Source organism: Ailuropoda melanoleuca, chromosome 14, assembly GCF_002007445.2.
Source record: "Ailuropoda melanoleuca isolate Jingjing chromosome 14, ASM200744v2, whole genome shotgun sequence".
NCBI classification, from domain to species: domain Eukaryota; kingdom Metazoa; phylum Chordata; class Mammalia; order Carnivora; family Ursidae; genus Ailuropoda; species Ailuropoda melanoleuca.
Genome location: NC_048231.1, coordinates 58,442,696 through 58,462,879, shown reverse-complemented (window position 1 = coordinate 58,462,879; position 20,184 = coordinate 58,442,696). Strand labels below are relative to the sequence as shown.

At 37.1% G+C, this 20,184-nt stretch overlaps 1 protein-coding gene across 8 annotated transcripts in view; it reads right to left on the bottom strand.

Moving 5' to 3' along the window:
• Positions 1-20,184, bottom strand: part of GREB1L (GREB1 like retinoic acid receptor coactivator) — a 259,381-nt gene that overhangs the window by 106,039 nt on the left and 133,158 nt on the right. For 7 of the 8 annotated variants that reach the window (XR_004620338.1, XM_034642744.1, XM_034642747.1 and 4 more), the window contains 3 exons: positions 13,473-13,649; positions 7,727-7,903; positions 5,334-5,456 (listed from right to left, as the gene is read on the bottom strand). Coding sequence is in view for 7 of the 8 variants with exons in the window: in XM_034642744.1 (XP_034498635.1) it covers positions 5,334-5,456; positions 7,727-7,903; positions 13,473-13,649 (477 nt within the window). In the remaining variant the exon portion in view is untranslated. The remainder of the gene's footprint in view (positions 1-5,333; positions 5,457-7,726; positions 7,904-13,472; positions 13,650-20,184) is intronic. The other variant, XM_034642748.1, reaches the window with a different exon arrangement.

Sequence of the window (20,184 nt, the reverse complement as noted above, 5' to 3'; positions counted from 1 at the left end):
TTATTAGTAAAGGTTCATGAGCTTGATGCATTACAGGGCAAGTCCTTTCATTTGTTACTGTTTTTAGTTCTTTAATACACAAGATTAAGATAGGGCTTATTGGGGCGCCTGGATGGCACAGCAGTTAAGCGTCTGCCTTCCGCTCAGGGCGTGATCCTGGCGTTATGGGATTGAGCCCCACATCAGGCTCCTCCGCTATGAGCCTGTTTCTTCCTCTCCCACTCCCCCTGCTTGTGTTCCCTCTCTCGCTGGCTGTCTCTATCTCTGTCGAATAAATAAATAAAATCTTTAAAAAAAAAAGATAGGGCTTATGTTCCTTTGGGCCAATCATGGCTCACAGAAAAGAAAAGCCCATTTCATGGACAATACCTCTGTCTCCAATAACAGGGCCAACTTCCCCATTAGGCATACAAGGCACAGTGTCTTGGATCTATAATACTTTCAGGGGCTCATGAAAATGTTTTAATCTATCTTAAAATCAAAAGAAAACAATGAACTTTTCATTGAAGAAAGTATTTTAACATATAATACTAGTCATTTTTATATCAACACAGTCATAAAACATATTTTAAATATGTCATTTCTAGGGAGAAAGGGCCCACATAGGCAAATGGGCCGAGGGCCCATAAAGTGGCCCTGCCTGATGTTGCTCTTAAAAAGTATCCTATTAGTCTAAGGGCAGAACTTAGGTGGCATATCCCTATACTGCCATATAGGCTAGGGCATAAAAACATCTTTCCTCTTAATGACAGACAAGCATATCATCTTCATTTGGAAAAATTGTACACACCAGTAAATTAATAATTCCCCAAATGCTAACTTTAAATTTGAATAAAAATGGAATACAAATAATATTTATTTTCAGGTATTTGACAGGGGGTACAAGGATAAACAAATGAAATAGAGCTTCTAGCACATAAGAGAAATACAGACAGTTAACAATTATAATTGAGAGGAATGTCACACAAATAGAAGTATGGTAGCACTAATCCTTAGTGGCAAAATAGGTGTTATTTTTGGTTTATCAAATTAGGAAACAAAGGCACATAAGTAACTTATCCCATGTATCAGTGAACATATTCAGATGTAGTATTTGAATACCAGGACTCTGACTCCAAGCCATGTGTTGTTTACCATTTTATGGTAAACAGTCAATAAATTAGAGTATATTGTACTGAATAAGAAATAGAAATGGGATAGAAACCAAAGGGTTTCTTTTTTCTCTATTTAATCCTTTTTCCCATACCTTTATTTAGGTATATCTTACATATCATAAAATTTACCCTGCTCAAATGTATACGTCAATGATTTTTAGCAACTTACCAAGTGGTGTGACCATCATCATTAATCAGATTTAGAACATTTTCATCCCCCCCATAAGAATCCGAATGCCCATTTTCAGTTAATTTCTATTCCCATCCCCTGGCCTAGGCAATCACTAATCTATTTCCTCTGTCTATAAATTTGTCTTTTCTGGATATTTCATACATGCAAAATCATACAGTGTATGGTCTCTTTTGTCTGGTTTCTTTCACTTAGCATAGTGTTTCTGAGGTTCATCCACGATTTAGCATGTGTCAGTAGTTAGATCTTTATTAATGCTTAATGGTGTTCCTGCATATGGATACATCACTTTTTTGTCTGTCCATGAGCTGACTGACATTTGGCTGTTTCCAAATTTCAACTATGACCAATAATGCTGCTAAGAACATTTGCATGCAACTTTTTGTGATGATGTGTCTTCACTTCTCTTCAATACTCAGGTGGAACTGTGGGGTTCTATAGTAGTTTATATTTAACTTTTGAGAATCTGTCAAATTGTATTCTAAACTGGCTGCCATATTTTACGTTCCTACCAGCAATGTATGAGGGTTCCAATTTCTCCACATCCACAGACTCTTACTGTCATCTGTCTTTTTGATGGCAGTCATTTCAGTGGGTTTGAAGTGGTATCTCAGTGTGGCTTTGATTTGCATTTCCCTGATGACTAATGGTGTTGAACGTCTAACCATTCATGTGCTTATTAGCCATTTGTATGTATTCTTTGAGGAAGTACCTATTCCAAATCCTTTGCCCATGTTTTGACTGTATTATCATCTTATTACTGGGTTATAAGAGTTCTTTGTAAACTCTGGATACAAATTCTTTTTTTTTTTTAAGATTTTATTTATTTATTTGACAGAGATAGAGACAGCCAGCGAGAGAGGGAACACAAGCAGGGGGAGTGGGAGAGGAAGAAGCAGGCTCATAGCAGAGGAGCCTGATGTGGGGCTCGATCCCGTAATGCTGGGATCACGCCCTGAGCCGAAGGCAGACCCTTAACCGCTGTGCCACCCAGGCGCCCCACAAATTCTTTATTAAATATGTGTTTCACACATTTTCCCCCATTCTGTTACTTGTTTTTTCATTTTTTGATGTTGCCTTTTTAACTGTAAAAATCCTGAATTTTAATGAGGTCCATTTTATCCATTTTTCCAGAAATAAATCCCCAAAGCAGCGAGCCAGCCAGAACAGAAAATCCAGAGCTTGGCAGGTAGAATTCAAGACAAAACTGTGTAAACAGTAAATCAATCCCTTCTTCAAATACTATGCAACTACATTTCAGGCTCAGAAATCTTGATTACAGGAAGTCACTGAAGATTAAGAAGAGAGCCTCCTACAGAAGGATGAATCTCTACCAGCTAGGGAGATGCTGCATACTCTAAGGTTTGCAATAATTTCGTAACACTAACATGAAATTCTTAAAGCCGATTACTCTCAACATGTGCAGGAAGAAAGAAATTATTGTTGAAGACTCATAAACATAATTCATCAAGAGGAAAGTTTTAAATACAAAGCCTCACTTTAAAGTACTTTCTTCACAACACGTGCCCTGCTTAATACCCATCACCCATGTTGTGATGAGCACTGGGTGTTATACACAAGTAATGAATCGCTGAACACTACATCAAAAACTAATGGTGTACTATTGTTGGCTAACTGAACATAATAAAAATAAATAAATAAATTTCCACTAAAAAAGGTAATCTCTTCTATTGAATTCTATGGATTGCACTTAAAATTGTCTTTTTAAAAAGATTTTATTTATTTATTTATTTATTTATTTATTTATTTATTTATTTGACAGAGAGAGAAAGAGAGAGAGCACAAGCAGGGGAGGTGGCAGGCAGAGGGAGAGGGAGAAGCAGGCTCCCCACTGAGCAAGGAGCCCAATGCAGGGCTAGATCCAAGGACCCTGGGATCACGACCTGAGCTGAAGGCAGATGCTTAACCGACTGAGTCACCCAGGTGTGCCTGTCTTTTTTTTTTTTTTAAGGTTTATTTATTTTTGAGAGAGAGAGCACATGCACGGCGGGGAGGGGTGGGCAGAGGGAGAAACGGACTCCCTACTGAGCAGGGAGCGCAATGTACTCGATCCCAGGACCCTGGGATCATAACCTGAGCCGAAGGCAGATGCTTAACCAACTGAGCCACTCACAGGCACCCACACTTAAAAATTGTTAATAACTAATTTCATAGTCAAATAACCGCTTTCACCTTTACAAGGGATACAAAAGAATATGGGCATAAATCTTGGCCACCTGTGTCCACTGTGAGTCAATCAGTGCTTTGTCTGTGTCTTTTCACGGCAGTTGACAGAGCCTTTGCTAAAGCCTGCTTCTTGATTTCCTCTATTTCAGAGCAATATTTATTTTCAAAATATATTTTCTAATATAACTAAAACTGCATTACTGCTTATTAACATTTTAATACATTTTCATTATTTTCAGGTACAACTGGTTACTTATATATCTAATTGTCCCTTTGAGGAAAAGTAACATGTCATTATACTTTTATCCCCTGTATGAGTGGTTTCTAAATCTTTGGAGCCATTGGTCAAGTGTTGGAACCCTGCCTTCCAGCATCTGACAAGGGTTTTAGGACACAGTAAATGCTTCATATGTTTTTATTGTAATAAAGTAAATATCCATCTTTTAAATACTGTAGTTTTAAAATCACGTTTCCCTAGCCCCAAGGTCCAGTGGAAGAAAATATACAATGAAATCAACCAAATTACTAAAATAATATTCTAGGAGAGACATACAGGTTTATCATTATTGTGATGAAATGTGATTGTAATGAAAGCTAATTAATTTCTCAATGCCAAGAGCCAAGTGCTAACTTTTTCTTTCTTGTATACCTAGTAACACGATGTTCTCTCATTCTAAAGAGATACGCTCTCTCCTCTTAGATTAGAGCCTCTATCTAAATCTCTCAAACAATTTAAAAATCAGACTTTTAAAATCCTGGATGAAGTAGACTTAGTTGAGTGCAGACACATAGCACGAAGAGCCCCAGATAAAGTTAGCCTTTTTATCACAGCTATTGTTGCTAACATTTTCTAATAACTACTTCTTTCTTGAAAATAAATAGAAACAATTTACCAGCTCATCAGGATTTTACATGGATCTGAAAGAGGAATGCTAAGTCATGAAATAAATGAAGACAGCCTTTTTCAACTTGTGGTTAAGAGAACACTAGCAAAGCATCTATACTGTGAAGTGTGCATATCAGATGAGTAAAATGGGTATTTTACAAACAAGTGAACTGAAAAACAATTCACAAATTCTTTTAAAATACTTTCCTTCTTGCCTAAGATACAACCCAGACTGGTTCTAAATAATTTTCTCAAATACTATCTGCAGTGATCTTTTCAGTTACAGCCCTCCAGCCCTTCAGCCACCTGGAAACATCCCATCCCACCTGGAGCCTTATCCTGCCCTTAGGGCCTGGGCCAGTGCAGTTCTCTATACTGGAGGAATTTTTAGAAGCCTCAGACTAGCAATTTATCTGCTCGATATCAGAGTGGCTATTCTGCTGATCCTGCTCTGATACTGTAACCTAGTTTCAGGCACTAAAATTTTATCTGGTTATTTGTAACCAAGCCTCTATCTTGAACCACGAGAAACTTGATCCTGGATTCTTCCATTGTGATCCTTAGTCCTACCTTGGGACCTTAGTATCCTAGTTGATGCAATACTCCCTGTAATGTTCTGTGTGCTGAGCTGAGAGCCCTACCCTGGAACTCCAGTCTTCTTGAGTTATGTCCCCAATACATGCCACTGGATAGCTAGGACACAGACTTTCCTCATGTCTGGATTTCTACCTATCGCCCACTGTCAGACTCTTCTAGAGACAGGTCCTATGCTTGAGCTAAATTTCTTACTCTAACAGTAACTCAGGTAATACCTCTGTTTTAAAATATTTCTATTCAAACCAGTCCACAGTAAGTTTTAAATGCATCAGTAAATATACATCTGCTGCTTGAAATTCCAAAAGAAAATATCCCATACCTGTCTGAATGAATCCTGATTTGTATCCATTAGTTGTGCCATTTTCAGGAGTCACAGTTGATGATACTGAAGAGTTTGGTTTCATGGAGTGGCAAGTAGCAGAGGATTGTCGGCTTCTACATTCTGGGAAGGAGTAAGATCGTATTATGGGAGGAGACCAATACTCTGTTAAAACAGGGGATGGGAACACAATCCATAAAGCCTCTAAAATAAGCTGCTGCCCCTTAAGTGGCAACCGCATTCCTTATCAGAGGTTCCCCCTCCTCAAATTCTGATTCCAACAGAATGTTCAAGATGGTGAATTCACTTTGTCTTCCTAAGGCCAGATGTCATGTTTAGAAGAAAAAAAAAAAAAGATCAGAATTTTGTCCTTTGTTGATTAGTAACCAGGGGAAAAATTACTCATAGCCAATATAATCATGCTAGCTTTATGGATAAGACTGAGGCTAAAATATGGGTAATTTATTTTTAAAAAACCAATAAGCTTTCAAATGCCAGTTAACCTCCTGTCAGGATTGATTTAAGTGTGGAATAGGAACCAGAATCCATGTAGGCTGTCTTCAACATTCTCACCTTGACTTTAATTTATGTCCAAAAGCTGAAGCGAAGAAAAATTTATAGGTAGAAGAGAAAAATTAAAAATGCTCTAATTCTTAATATTCTTAGTTTTTATTAAAGGAAATAGATACATAATATTCAAGGTGATTTCTGATCATGCAACACCAAGCTTTATTTTAGGCCAATATTAATGGAGCTTTCCTGTAATACTTTAATAATATTTTGAACTGAGTCAGTTAGATAGCAAATACTATGACACCCTGTGGGGCTATACCTTCCAACTAAATTATACTACATCTTATACTGTATTAGGGTTTAAAGGTAGCATGTGAAAAAGAAATATAAATGGCTGCAAATGACAGTTAATTATAGAGGGTCTGTTAGAGAGTTTCCAAGTTTATCAGATATGTGCAAGGGCTGGAAGCAATTTTCTATACCCTTCATTGCTAGGACCTTCCATGAAGAGCTACTGTACTTAGGCCTAAAAGGATATCTCTATGCATTTATATTGATATTATATGTCTGCATATCTGTATATATAGATACATACACATACACAATTCTAATTCTAAAATAACAACTGCTATAAATGTGAGGCTTCAGATGCCTGGCTGGCTCAGTCGGTAGAGCATGCGACTCTTCATCTGAGGGTCGTGCGTTCAAGTCCCACGTTGGGTGTAGAGATTACGTAAAAATAAAATCTTTCAGGGGCACCTGGGTAGCTCAGTTGGTTAAGCGTCCGACTCTTGGTTTCAGTTCAGGTCAGGGTTGTGGGATTGAGCCCCAAGTTGGTTCTGTGCTCAGCGGGTAGTCAGCATATCTCTCTCTCTCCCTCTCCCTCTGCTCTTTTGCCTCCCCCTCCCCTGTCCTGCTCACACATGCTCTCTCTCTCAAATAAATAAATAAATAAATCTTTTTTGAAAACTATAAAAATTAAACAAAATTCAAAAATTTTTTTTAAATGCGAGGCTTCAAAAGCCACCCAAGATTATTGTACCTGGCTTGGAACATGTAGCCATGTCCTAAGGAATTATATAATGTCATTTCAAATGTAACCAAGAGTAATTACAGTGGAAGACTTAGAGGAAAATCTGCAGCTATAATTTTGATTTATTTTGCTATTTCTCATGGTTAGATCAAAATCTTGCACAGACCACAAATGAAAACATTAAAGACAATTATTATATCGCCTTTAATAATACTAATAATTAAGAAAAATCTCAGCATCTATGTAACTGCTCAAAAAATAAGGATTAGATATTCCATTACATTAAAGTAACGAATAAAATTTGTGGCAAATCCTATCAATCACATGAAGATGTGAGGTTTCAACTGGATTCAGTTCTATAAATAAGTTCGTTAAGTTCTTCTTAACTTAAACAAAACTTCACCAACTTAATAGTGCATTTCCCCAGGTATTGTGAAGAAAGCATTATTTGTTCTAGTGTATGTGTACTTCTAATGAAAACAGAAAACTATATATGCATGACAATTACCAAAGAACCTAAATAAAGTAGAAAGAGCATCTAATCAGGAAAATGACACTTTGAGGTCCTCACGAAATGACCGAAGAGCTGGAAAGAGTCTATCTGCACTCTACCCTCCAAAGAGACAAATACAAAGAGACATGCACTTTTCCCAGATAGTCTCTATTAAAAATAGAAAAAAGCTAGTCAAATAACCTGTCAGAGAGCTTTACATCTTTGGATAGCCTGCTGAACTTGGGATATTTATCTATACCTGAATTCTGAACCCTGTACTGGCCACTTGTTATTACTGTAATATCCTCATTCCCTTCCCTTCCCTTCCCTTTTCCTCCCAGAAGCTGGTGCTACCTTTCCAGCAGATAAGAGGTCCCTTCGACAGTACACCCTGGGAGCTTCTGACTAGGTAGTACTTTAAGTGCTTCTGCTTCTTTGGCTGGGTGGTGAGCTTCAAGTTAATATGGTTGGAAAATTCCGTGAAATACCGAAATCCTCTTTCTCCACAGCCGATACAGTTTCCAGAAAACCCTGAAAGAAGGAAAACCAAAGTTACTGGTGAACTTGTAAATTGATACAATACTCTTACATACAAAAAATATAGACATATTCAGTCTTTTTGATCCAGTAATTTCTCAATTTCAAGGAAAAAAACCCAAATTTTTTAGCAAAGTTATTTATAAAGACTGACAGTAATTTAAATTCTGCTCTAAAAGGATAATGGTTAAGGAAACAGAGTGGATAGTATCATGTGATAGAGTTCATATGGTTGTCTTAAAAATATGAATAAGTTTGGGGCACCTGGGTGGCTCAGTCGTTAAGCGTCTGCCTTCGGCTCAGGGCGTGGTCCCAGCATTCTGGGATTGAGCCCCACGTCAGGCTCCTCCGCTATAAGCCTGCTTCTTCCTCTCCCACTCCCCCTGCTTGTGTTCCCTCTCTCCCTGGCTGTCTCTCTCTCCGTCAAATAAATAAATTAGATCTTTAAAAAAAATATGAATAGGTTTGATCCTCGAGATGTCCCTTATTCCTTTCCCACACACTCCCTTCTTACAGAATCTGCTGGCCCTGGTTCTCTACCCTACGCACTATGTGGGCTTGCATTCATGGCCATAGCTGATTAGACTGTGCTAATATCTGACCCAGTCTGGGACAGTCAGAGCCTCCTGGAATCTTAAAATAAATACAAAAAGAATCAGTGAGATGGTACTAGGCCCTGGATTTGTAAGGTCTTATAAAATTGGAACCCAAGTAAGGGATACGTCCAACCACCTGTCAGCTAAGGGATGGGAGAGCACAAACTGAGAACTGTGAAGAGGACGCGGGTCTGCAGATAGGAAATGTGGACAGTGATGGGCAAACCCAGGCACTGACAACTTTCCAGTTTCTATGACATCGAGCTATACTTTCTCACATGAGTTCCCTGAGAGTCCCATTTCGTCTTTCTTCACCTCCCTGTACTCAAACTAGCTTATTATTCCTTTAGATCTAATATCCAAACAATTTTTCTCGGATTATTCCAACAAAATAATACTTCCAGTGACCCGCTTAGATCAGGGGACACAGAAGGAAGAAGAAATGGAGAAGACTAAGAGGATGAGAGGCCATCCTTTGGTCAATTGGAAATCAAGCCCCTAATACACAGAGGAAAGTTGCACAGAAAGAGTGTGAGTCCCTCTGTTGTGGCTGATGAGGACACAACAAATGTACTGCATGTAGTGAACAAGGACAAAAAAGCTGTAAATGAGAAAGGACATTCCAAACTCCAAAATCCAAACATACAATATCTTTCTATATACATAACTTAAAATAAATTTCCTGGAGTGCCTGGGTGGGTCAGTTGGTTAAGCATCTGCCTTCAGCTCAGGTGATGATCCCAGGGTCCTGGGATCCAGCCCCTCATGGGGCTCTCTGCTCAGCAGGGAACCTGCTTCTCCCTCTCCGTCTGACCCTCCCCCCACTTGTACTCACGCTCTCTCTCTCAAATAAATAATCTTTTAAAAATAAGATAAATTTACTGATAAAGCGATACACTCTTTTTAAACCCCAAAACAACCTGTTACATAATTAACAAAGATATAGAAGGAGAGGAGAGAAAGGCCACCAGGATTAGAGACAGAATATTTCACAATATATCAATCTCAGAATGCTGACAATCAAGTCTGAGCATTTAGAAATGGCAGTCCAATTTATTATTATTTATTCAGCAAGTATTTATTGAGCATCTACCTACATACCAGGCATTGTGTGAAACTGGAAAGACAGAAATAGTTGTAATTTCTGATCAGTTACATAAAATTAGTAATTCTGTTATTAGTTTATTACTGTTACTTTATAGAATGATAAACATTAATATAATTTCATAAATTATTTAAAATACATTCAGAGATGGTTTGCATTTGAGAGCATTTGGCTATCTGTCCAATACCTTAGAGCTACAGGCCAAAAAAAAAAAAAAAAAAGTTGTCAGTAGCTGCCTACTTCACCAAGTTCTCAAGCCATCCTACCATCTATCTCTCCATGCATCCATGCATCTATCCAACAAATCCATCCATCCATCCAACAAATACTTGTACACCATCATGTGCTAGGCACTATTTCAGGTACCAGTTTCCAGCATGGAACAAAGCAGACAAAACCACCACTTCCATGTAACTTACACTGTGGTATGACCATCATGCCTTGATGGAAGAGGGCCCGGTTTGCAAGGAGAATGTAGCACCCAAACACAGTAAAATGATATAAGAACACTTTAGCAAAAATAATTAAAGACAGTGCCCCCCAACAGATCCTAGTAGATCTATTGGATAGATCTAAGTAGTTCACAAAAGATTAGTGTGAGAATTAGAATTAACAAACTACTGAGGTGAGGTTTTGTCTTTTATCTTTTCTTTTGCCTGTTCTCTGAGGTGAAAAGCAAGACAGCATAAGGAGAAGGAAAAGCAAACCAACTGGATAGTCTTCAAAGAACAGAAATGGCACATTAATGATAAGAATAGTATTAAAGAGATAGAATCCTACAGCTCATTTTTTAAAACTCTGTATGGTCTCAATATTAACCTTGGTTCAAGAGAGATTTTATCTGCTCGAAGTTCTTATTTTCATCCTCAGAAAAAATAGTGCTTCTTATAGCCAAATTACCTTTCTAGTTTCTTCGTCAATCAAGTCTTCCAATTGCATGGTAGATTTGGGACACATGAATGAACTGCCAACTGAAGATATATTATATATATATATTTAAAAGATTATATATATATATTTAAAAGATTATATATATATAAAAGATTATATATGTATTTATTTAAAAGAATATATATATATATAAGATTTTATTTATTTACTTGAGAGAGAGAGGGAGACCACAAAGGGAGAGGGAGAGGGAGAAGCAGACTCCCCGCTGAGCAGGGAGCCCATTGCAGGACTCGATCCCAGGATCCTAGGATCATGAGCTGAGCCAAAGGCAGATGCTTAACTGACTGAGCCACCCAGGTGCCCCTGGATCAATATCTTTTTTAATCAATTCCCCCACAGTCTTTTGAATCTGCATAATTTATTAAAAAGTTAGACAAATTGATATTGGAGTCTACCGTGTTTCTAGTATATTTGAAGCTTAAAATTTTTCCCACTATATCTTAATGCATACGAAAATAATCTATCACAGTAAGAATGCTGGAGGGATATTAACTTTTAGACAACAGAGATTGAACATATAAAAATTTCAACAATGTACTTATCTAAGAGAAAACTTCAACCATTTTGTTGCACTACACTTTCAATTTGGAAAGTGGTTAACAAAAAATTATGTCCGTTCACAAGGCTAGAGAAAGTAACCAAAATTCCTTTTCTATAAGGGTAATAATAAATACGACAGAGTGGCAGAATAACTGCCATGTAAAGAACAAGTGTTCTGTTCTAGGCACTATGCTGGATGGGTGCCTTATAAACATCATCATTTAATCTTTACAACCATGCAAGGTAGGCATCATTGGCCTCTTTCTATAGCTGAGGAACTGAAGTTCTGAAAGTACTAAGTGGTAAATCTGGCATTTTAATCTCAGTTCCAATACCCAGTACCCATGGTTTTCGATCTCATATACCTGATTACCTATAATTATGAAATCTATTATTCTGATAGTGTTTGTTGTGTCCTTTCTATGATATATTGTGGGATTCCTCTAGTCATGAAGAATCCTTGAACAAGAAGGCATCATGAGAGATTTTTCTGTGTTTGTGGTCAGAGCCACATGTTAACTATTCCATCTGATGACACTCTGATGCTTTTATTTTTTTAAGTTTATTTATTTATTTATTTTTAGTAATCTCTACACCCAGCATGGGGCTCAAACACATGACCCTGAGATCAAGAGTTGCGTGTTCTTCCAAATGAGCCATCAAGGCACCCTGACCCTATGATGCTTTTAAAATGCTAAAAGGAAAGTTTCCCAAAATTGTTATACCACAAGCCAACTAGGTTACTAGTTCTATGTCTTATCATTTTTGTGTCCCCACATCACTGCCTAGCATGATTTTTGTCACAAAGTACATTTGGAACACATAGTTTTGGACAAATGAGTGAACAATTGAAGACCTGGAAACTTCTTTGTTAATGTAGTTCAATGTATAAACTTTACCATTAGGCTTCCATGTTAAACCATCTACTCAAAATCATTAAAAGAAAAGAAAATTAGCATCTTTTTTATGAAAGCCTTATGGAAATCACCACTTCTTTGCCTATGAACCAAAAGAAAGCTTTGAATTATAATGTAAGGAAGCTTTATAAAGCATGGGCAAGGTTACCTTCTGACTCAAGATACTGATGTATGTATTCCCTAAACATTTTGATAATACTGTATAACTAGGAAAAATGCACCAAACTAAACAAGCACAGCTTAGAACCAATACAATTCTTGAATTCTTTGCCCTCTTCTCTTTTTCATTTTTATTGTTATTTGTGCCAAAAGCATCTATCTGATGGCATCTATAGTAAGAGAAATTCTGAGAAACAAAAGAAACTCCAGAGAAACACAGCAGCAAAGAAAGCAACAAATCTCATGTGACATCTTATCTTCTTAATTATTAAAATTAATTAAAAAATAAGTCCACTCCTTATTTCCCATGATGTAAGGAAGCTAGGTTGTGAAAAAAGCACAGATTCAAAGTGAGACCAGAGAGCAAAACAATTCTGAGAAACAGTTATACATTTTACATCATATGTCTATTCCTAATTATTTTGGTTGAACTCATGCTAAATATAAAATGAGAATCACATCAATCAAGTGTATTTAGGAATAATGGGTGGTATGGAGAAACTATCAATAATTTACAGAGTGATAATCCACAGTTGAATAATTGAGAGTTTACTTAACATCAAGTCCAAATCAATGACTCTATAAAGAGTGAATCCTACTTTACTTTACAAAATATTAATTTTTTTAAAATATTTTTTTATTTTATTTGAGAGAGGGACCATGAGAGAGAGAGGGCACACAAGCATGGGGGAGAGGGAGAAGCAGACTCCCCGCTGGGCAGGGAGCCCAATGTGGGACTCAATCCCAGGACCCTGGGATCATGACCTAAGCTGAAGGAAGACGCTTAACTGAAGGGGCCACCCAGGTGCCCCCAAAGTATTAATTTTTGATAAATCTCATGCCATCTTTTAAGCCTGGTTTTAAAAGGTCTCTTCAAGGTGGATGTTTTGAGAATGAATAAAAAATAAAAAATAAAAGGTAATTTTTAAGAAGTTACTAAAAGAAAAAAATGTTTCACACTTGAGTTAAACTACTGAATTCCCAACTAATTCTGTGACTTTTTTTAAAGAAAATTCTGTGATAATTTAAAATAAACTTGTAGTTTAACTCCTTCATTTAGAAGGAATTTTTTTTAAAAGATTTTATTTATTTATTTATTTGACAGAGACAACCAGCAAGAGAGGCAACACAAGCACGGGGAGTGGGAGAGGAAGAAGCAGGCTCCCAGAGGAGGAGCCTGATGCGGGGCTCCATCCCAGAATGCCGGGATCACGCCCTGAGCTGAAGGCAGACGCTTAACGATTGAGCCACCCAGGCGCCCCTTAGAAGGAATTTTATAAGTGTGGAACACTCACCTAAAAGTGCATTTTTCCCGTGATCATCTGGTAGAAATCGCTTGTCTACAGCACACACTAGGATGTGTTCAGGAAGATTGGGAGACTTGGCCCCCACCAGGAGGAATCCTGCTGGGATGTCGATTTGCTCCATACACAGAGATACCAAACGTAAATCCTTTCCCGCTTGACAAAAACCTAAAAACCGGTAAAAAAGGACACAGTGAAATATTTAGAAAGGTTCTATCTTCTTATCGCCCATTTGGAGCAGATTTACCTGTGGGAATCACTATTAAGGACTAAATTTAAAGTCCAAAATACTCCAATCAGAAGCCAAATCTACCTTATGTGCCCCTCTGAGTGGAGCTGAAAAGACAAAAAAGGGAGGTGTTTCTAATGGGTTCAGCCAACATTGACAACTTTATAGTTTCTGATCCACAAGTAAGCAAATGATAAATATACACAGCAAAGTTGGAAAAATGTATGTAATTTTTATGTGCATATAATACAGTATTTTTATACTTTCAATGCAAGTTCACTTCTGTAAATGGTGACTGTCATAGAAGAAGGAGGCTTTCCATTCCACACAGGAAGAGACTGTACCTCTGAGTTTGGTGGCTCATACATGCATGGCCAGAACTAGAGCCCAGAACTGTGAGGACAATCTTCATGGGCTACAACATGACAAAACCTTACATAACCACTTTGTGTACCATAACATATTACACTGATTCATTAGTTCATCATTTATTAAAAATCATTTGTAACAGATGCTGCCCTAGGTCAGGGGATAAAGTTGAACAAATATACCTTCCTCTAAGAGCTCACATTATAGTAATTGAAAGAATGTATAAGGAACCAATAATCACAAAACAATATTACAGAGGATAGGTATTTTCTGCTGCAAAGTACCTACTTCACATCTTCTGGGAGATAATCAGACCTCCCTGAACTCTAATCACGTGATTCCCCCTGGAGAAGTGTGATATTCTAGACTGACTGGAGCTGGCACCTGGTCCCAGCTGATCACTATAATATCCTTCCTTTCCCGCCATTGTTGATTAGTCAGAGGCACCTGACATAAACTAGGCCAATCAAAGCCTCTTCTCTAGGAATTCTGAACATGGAGCCAGAGCATGGCTTAGTTTGGTTGTGGCAGCTCGGTCCTTTGCCTTGTGCGAGAAGTCTGTCAGCACTGTCAGCAGACAGGAGGTTCAGGGGGAATGTTCTGGCAGTGTGTGGGCCCCTGAAATCCAGCGTATGTGCCTTTCCCATGGTTTGACCGTGAAACATTTTGCTTAGGAATTCTCCAAATAACTTCTTCATTCTACCTAAAGCTAATCTCAGTTGGGTTGGGTTTCACTTGCAACCAAAAGAGGGTGAATAAAAGTATGATACACACTATTTCAGAGAGTTGTGGAAGATAAAGGATGGACATATAACTCTCTGCACACAAACCTGAGGAGACCATCATTATCACCCAATACAAAGTAGGGAATAACCATGCTAAATTCTTCCAGTATCAATTCATAGTATGATGTTAACCAAATGCCAACAAACAATGGGATGCAATCAGTTAGTATATAAGAAATAGTAAGAAAACAACATCCAAACATTGTGTGAAGCTGTAATGTACATAAATCTACTATATGGTTCGGCTCATCAAATCTCAAAAGCAAACGTAATGGAATTGGAAGAAGTCAATGGAAGGAAGACTAAAATGATAAAACAATGGGTTTAACCATTTTAAGTTTACAGGTCCCCTTTTAACACAAAAAACTTTCAAATTTAATTTTAGTGTTTGTGAATTGAGAAAAACAATAGCAGAATGTTATTGTGAATTCTTTAACAGTTTTGAATGAATCTATATTTTATTATTTACAATATCATCTATATGTACTTGAAAAATAGTCATTTATACATGTGAGTCATATTATTTATTTGGTTTACAAACATTTTGGGGGGAAACTATCGATACATAAAACCTCTAAAAAAATTCTGCTGCCCTCCTCTCATTTAAGGGACAGGACTCAGGTTTGAAGGTGGGGAAATGATGCTGGTGATGCTGATGATGATATCGATGGCAGAAAAACATATGGAGCACTTAACATAAGCAAGGTACAGTGCTAACCACTGTATAGATTATCTTTAATCCTCTCAACGACTACCAACTCCTTTCCAAAGATGGAGAAATTGAGGCTCAGAAAAGTTAGGGAACTTGTCTAAGGTTACATGTCAGGGATGTAAGACATGGGAAGTTTACTATATAAAAACAGACAAAAAGTATACTACTCGACTTGGCAGAAGAAAAGCTAAGAACAATTATAATCCAGATCTAAAACCATGCGAGGTGAACATAGACATTTAACCAAAGTCTAAAATGTTTAATCTAGGAGGCATTTTAAAGTCCTGAAAGAAGCACTAATTTCTTTTATCAAAGGAATTATTAAGTGTGTAGACAGTAAACCTAGAAACATGTTTCCCATAAGAAATAGCACCTTCATCATGTCTTGTTCCAAAAGGCAGATCATAGATCTTCCCAAAAGGTATAGATAAATTCAGTGGTAAGAGGTTCATGATTACCTATTGATGAAAAACAGGATGCTTGGGGAGCTGTCTTTGTCACTAAGAAGTAGTAATACAACCTTTCAACAACTTCGACTCACACCACATTAGAAAGAATGGACTAGATGAAACGATGACTCTGTACCAATTTGCAAATTATTTTAAGCTTTTTAGAACATCAGAGCTGTACAGAGCCTCAAGAACATCTGATACAGCATCTCCCAACAGGTAAGTTATCATACTCCCAGGGATTTATAAAGGTATTCCATGATTCTTGGAATTATAAGTCAAACTCAAATAAATACCATTACTTTTCTAAAGACTAATAAATAATCATTCTAATATTCTAGGTTTAAAACAATGTTCTGAGAGGGCCTTCTCTGCTACACATGTAGGGACGATGGAAACCAGCTGAATAAACTCAGGATTCACTTGTTTGAACCCCATATCAGTGTGTAGCTTTGATTTTCACACAGTTGCTTTTATTATCAGCCATATGTATTGATATAGAGCTTAATATATACTTGTAGTACACTGTTGGATAATGAAGGGAGCAATGATTATGTAAATGAGCACAGTCATTTTACAAATGTGTCTAAAGATGCTCTTGCTAGAAATGAAAGTTAGATTCAATCCCAACCCCACTCATCAAATTATAAAATTATATAAAATGCACCAATATGTTTCTAGGACACCAAAAAAAAAAAAAAAAGCAACGTCAAGGTAAAATTTAATGATGATAATCCAATTTGGCTTTTCATGTAAGAGGGAAAAGCCGACCTCATTCTGCAAGCAGTAGAAATTTTTCAGTAGCAGAAATTCTGCAAGCAGCAGCCTGAAACCTTTTCATCATATAAAGCAAAAATGCAAAAATTATAAAAATATACGAGTATACCCTTCGAATCCTAAAATATAAAAATTCCAAAATTTGGGTATTAAAAGCAGATTTTGACTTTTTTTTGATGCTGGAAAATATTTAAATACACTTAGCCCCCTGAAGAGCTATAATATTTTATTTTTGAATTTGTCAATGAAATACGCTTTTTCTTACACAACCAAATTTAAATAAATTAAGTAGCAGTTACTGAATAATTAAATGTAGATAATTTTTTCTCATATGCATGAATAAGATCAAAGAGTATATTAACATACTGGTCTAAAATAAATACTTTCTACTTAAAATTAATTCTTTGTCACTACATTATAATGTAGTGACAGAATTAGGTTTTAAATTCCTAAGGAGTTCAAAAGACTACATATTACTATAAAAGAAATTTGTGAGTCAAAGATTGGGTAACACTAATCTATTTAGTACATAAACGAGGACACTAAGGCCCATAAAGGTTAAGAAGATGGTGCAAGTTCAAATACTCAGTGACTGGAAAAGGGGGAACTAACACCCATCTTGACTCTAAATTGACGCTCCCTCATCATTGACGTTAACATCTCTCTGACTCATATAATGCTTCACCTTCCCTTGGGCTGATGTAGGACACTCTCCTATTATTTCTTCCTTGCTTTTTTTTTTTTTTTTTTTTTTTTTTTTTGCTGAGTGCTACTACCCAACTTCCCAGGCTGAATCCCAGGGAAACTTTCCACGCCATGGTCTATCAGCACCCACCTACTTCGTACTTGCTGATGAATCCTTAAAATTCATGGTTTTTCTGATGAGATTTCTAAAAGTAATACATTGCAGCAAAGGGAGATCAAGGGGGAAAGTACAATTTTGGTTCTGGGCTTAACAACGTAGCATCAAAAGGACATAGTGTGGAGAACATCTGAAAAAAAGCAGGATTTTCTACGGAAGAAAGATGATTTCACAGTGATTTCTGTGGCAAAGAGAAATACAGTCTGCTCAAATTAAGTACAAATAGTTTTCAGTATTCCAGCCTTTCAGGGTTTTCCCACTTACGACTGGAGGACACTTAGAGGTCAAAAGTAATAATTATTGAACAATGACTGGATTCTAGGAGAAGCATTTTTCTACTACTCTCCTCCTTAAAAAAATTTTAAGGGGTGCTTATGACAATGAAAAGAGAAAATGCCCTATTTTATGCTTTAAAAAAAGCCGTAATGATGAGAGTCTGTAAAAGGGGCACAAGAAGCAACTGAAGGTGCTTCCAATGTCCAGAACTAGAACAATCTGAGGAAACAAGTGAAGTAGTATTGGATTATAACTCAACATAAAATAAATATCCAGGAGTGCATAATGATATAAATGACTGAGCAAACTGATAAGTAGGGTGGGGGAAAGAGAGAATACACATGGAGAATTTTGAATAATGTTTGCAGATACTCTGCCCTCAAGCAGGTGGAGCATAATTCCCCATTCCTTAAGTGTAGGCTGAGCCTGAGCGTAGTGACTTTCTTCCACAGTATGGAAAGTGGGGGAAGAATGGAGATAACACTACCTCCACCAGGTGATCTAGGTCAACACCAACAATCATAAACCATGCTGATAGAATGTACCCTTGCTATAATATGATGAAAACGGCACTTTACCTTTGTGATCTTCCTTCCCCAAACCCATAACCCCAGTCTAATCAGGAGAAAAACATCAGACAAACTCCAGTAGAGGGTTGCCTACAATATTCTTTACCAATAATTCCTAAAACTGTCAGAGTCATCAGAAACACGGAAAGTCTGAGAAACTGTCATAACCCAGAGGAGACTAAGGAGACATGATGACTAACTAATTTAGTATCCTGGTGAGCTTTTGGAACAGAAAAAGGATATTAGGTAAAAACTAAGGAACACAATAAACTATGAACTTTAATTATTATTAAAATTAATAATAGGGGCACCTGGGTGGCTCAGACCGGTTAGGAATCTGCCTTGGGCTCAGGTCAAGATCCCAGGGTCCTGGGATCAAGTCCTGCCTTGGGCTCCTTGTCAGCAGGGGAGTCTTCTTCTCCCTCATCCTCTGCCCCTCCCCCCTGCTTGTGGGCTCTCTCTCTCACTCAAATAAATAAATACAATCTTTAAAAAATATTAGCAATAATGTAAGATGTCAACAATAGGAGAAACTGCAGGGAAATACTCTATACTATTTTCTAACTTTTCTTTAAAACTAAAACTTTTCTTAAAAAATAAAGTCTATTTTTACAATGTCCTATTTTATCTTCTTGCCTCCATGTTACTTGCCAACACAAGCCACTCCGCCAATTCAATTAAGAGGAAAGAGAATAGGAGGGAAAGAGAAGGCAAGGCTGAGTCCAGCAACAGGGTCAGGAAGAAATCGATACAAGGCCAGAAACAGTTGCAAAATCAAGAAAAAGTTCTTAAGTTTAGTTTGTAATTATTCTGAGAATACACTCACCTGGCAAGGGTCTGGCCTTTTGCTGTGATACCTTTTAACTGTTTCCTCTAAACCCTCATTCTTGGGATTCAGATCAGCTAATTATATACAAAATATATTATCAGGGATCCCCAAATAAGAAAAAAACATCATGCGAAGAGCAATATTTAGGTTTTTTTTTTAAGATTGAAAATAAGCCCTGTGTGTCTGTAAAGAAGAGTGGGTAGCTAAAGAATGTATGAAATGTGATTATATTTGAAGGTCTGTAGGATCCAAATATTTGGTGTAGCAGGTAGTTCTAGTCTCTAGAAATATGTCAGATTACTACTATAATAAAGATCAATTATTCAATCTCAAGTAAAACCTCAAACAAAATGAAAAGAAACCTTATTACTCCCCTGTAGGGTAATTTTGAATCACATCTGAACTAATCCTGAAAGAAAGAATCTTTCTTTTAGAGGCTTCTGGAAGACCTGGGGAAGAGTGCCCTAAAGAAGATCTAAGCCTGTTTACTGTATGCAGGGAAAGAAAGATAAGTTATCGATGTGGGCACACAAATAACAATTTATTTGACAAACTTGCCCCTAAGTAGCTTCATTTTTTGAGAGCAATACTGAAATGCTGTCTTAACCCCAAGACCTTTGCAGCAAATTATTTTAATTAAGAAAAGGAATAATGGTAGAGGGCCCTTCTTTGTAAACTTCATTTGCATTTCCTTAAGAAAATAGCCAAGGTTTTCACTTCACAGAACTAGATTTGCATTCTCCAATTATCTCCAACTTGAAGGTTACAGAGTAATCTAAGCGGGGGTGGGGGAGGGGAACGTTTACTGAAACAGCTGTCAACACAAACTAAAGTAATCAAAGCAGT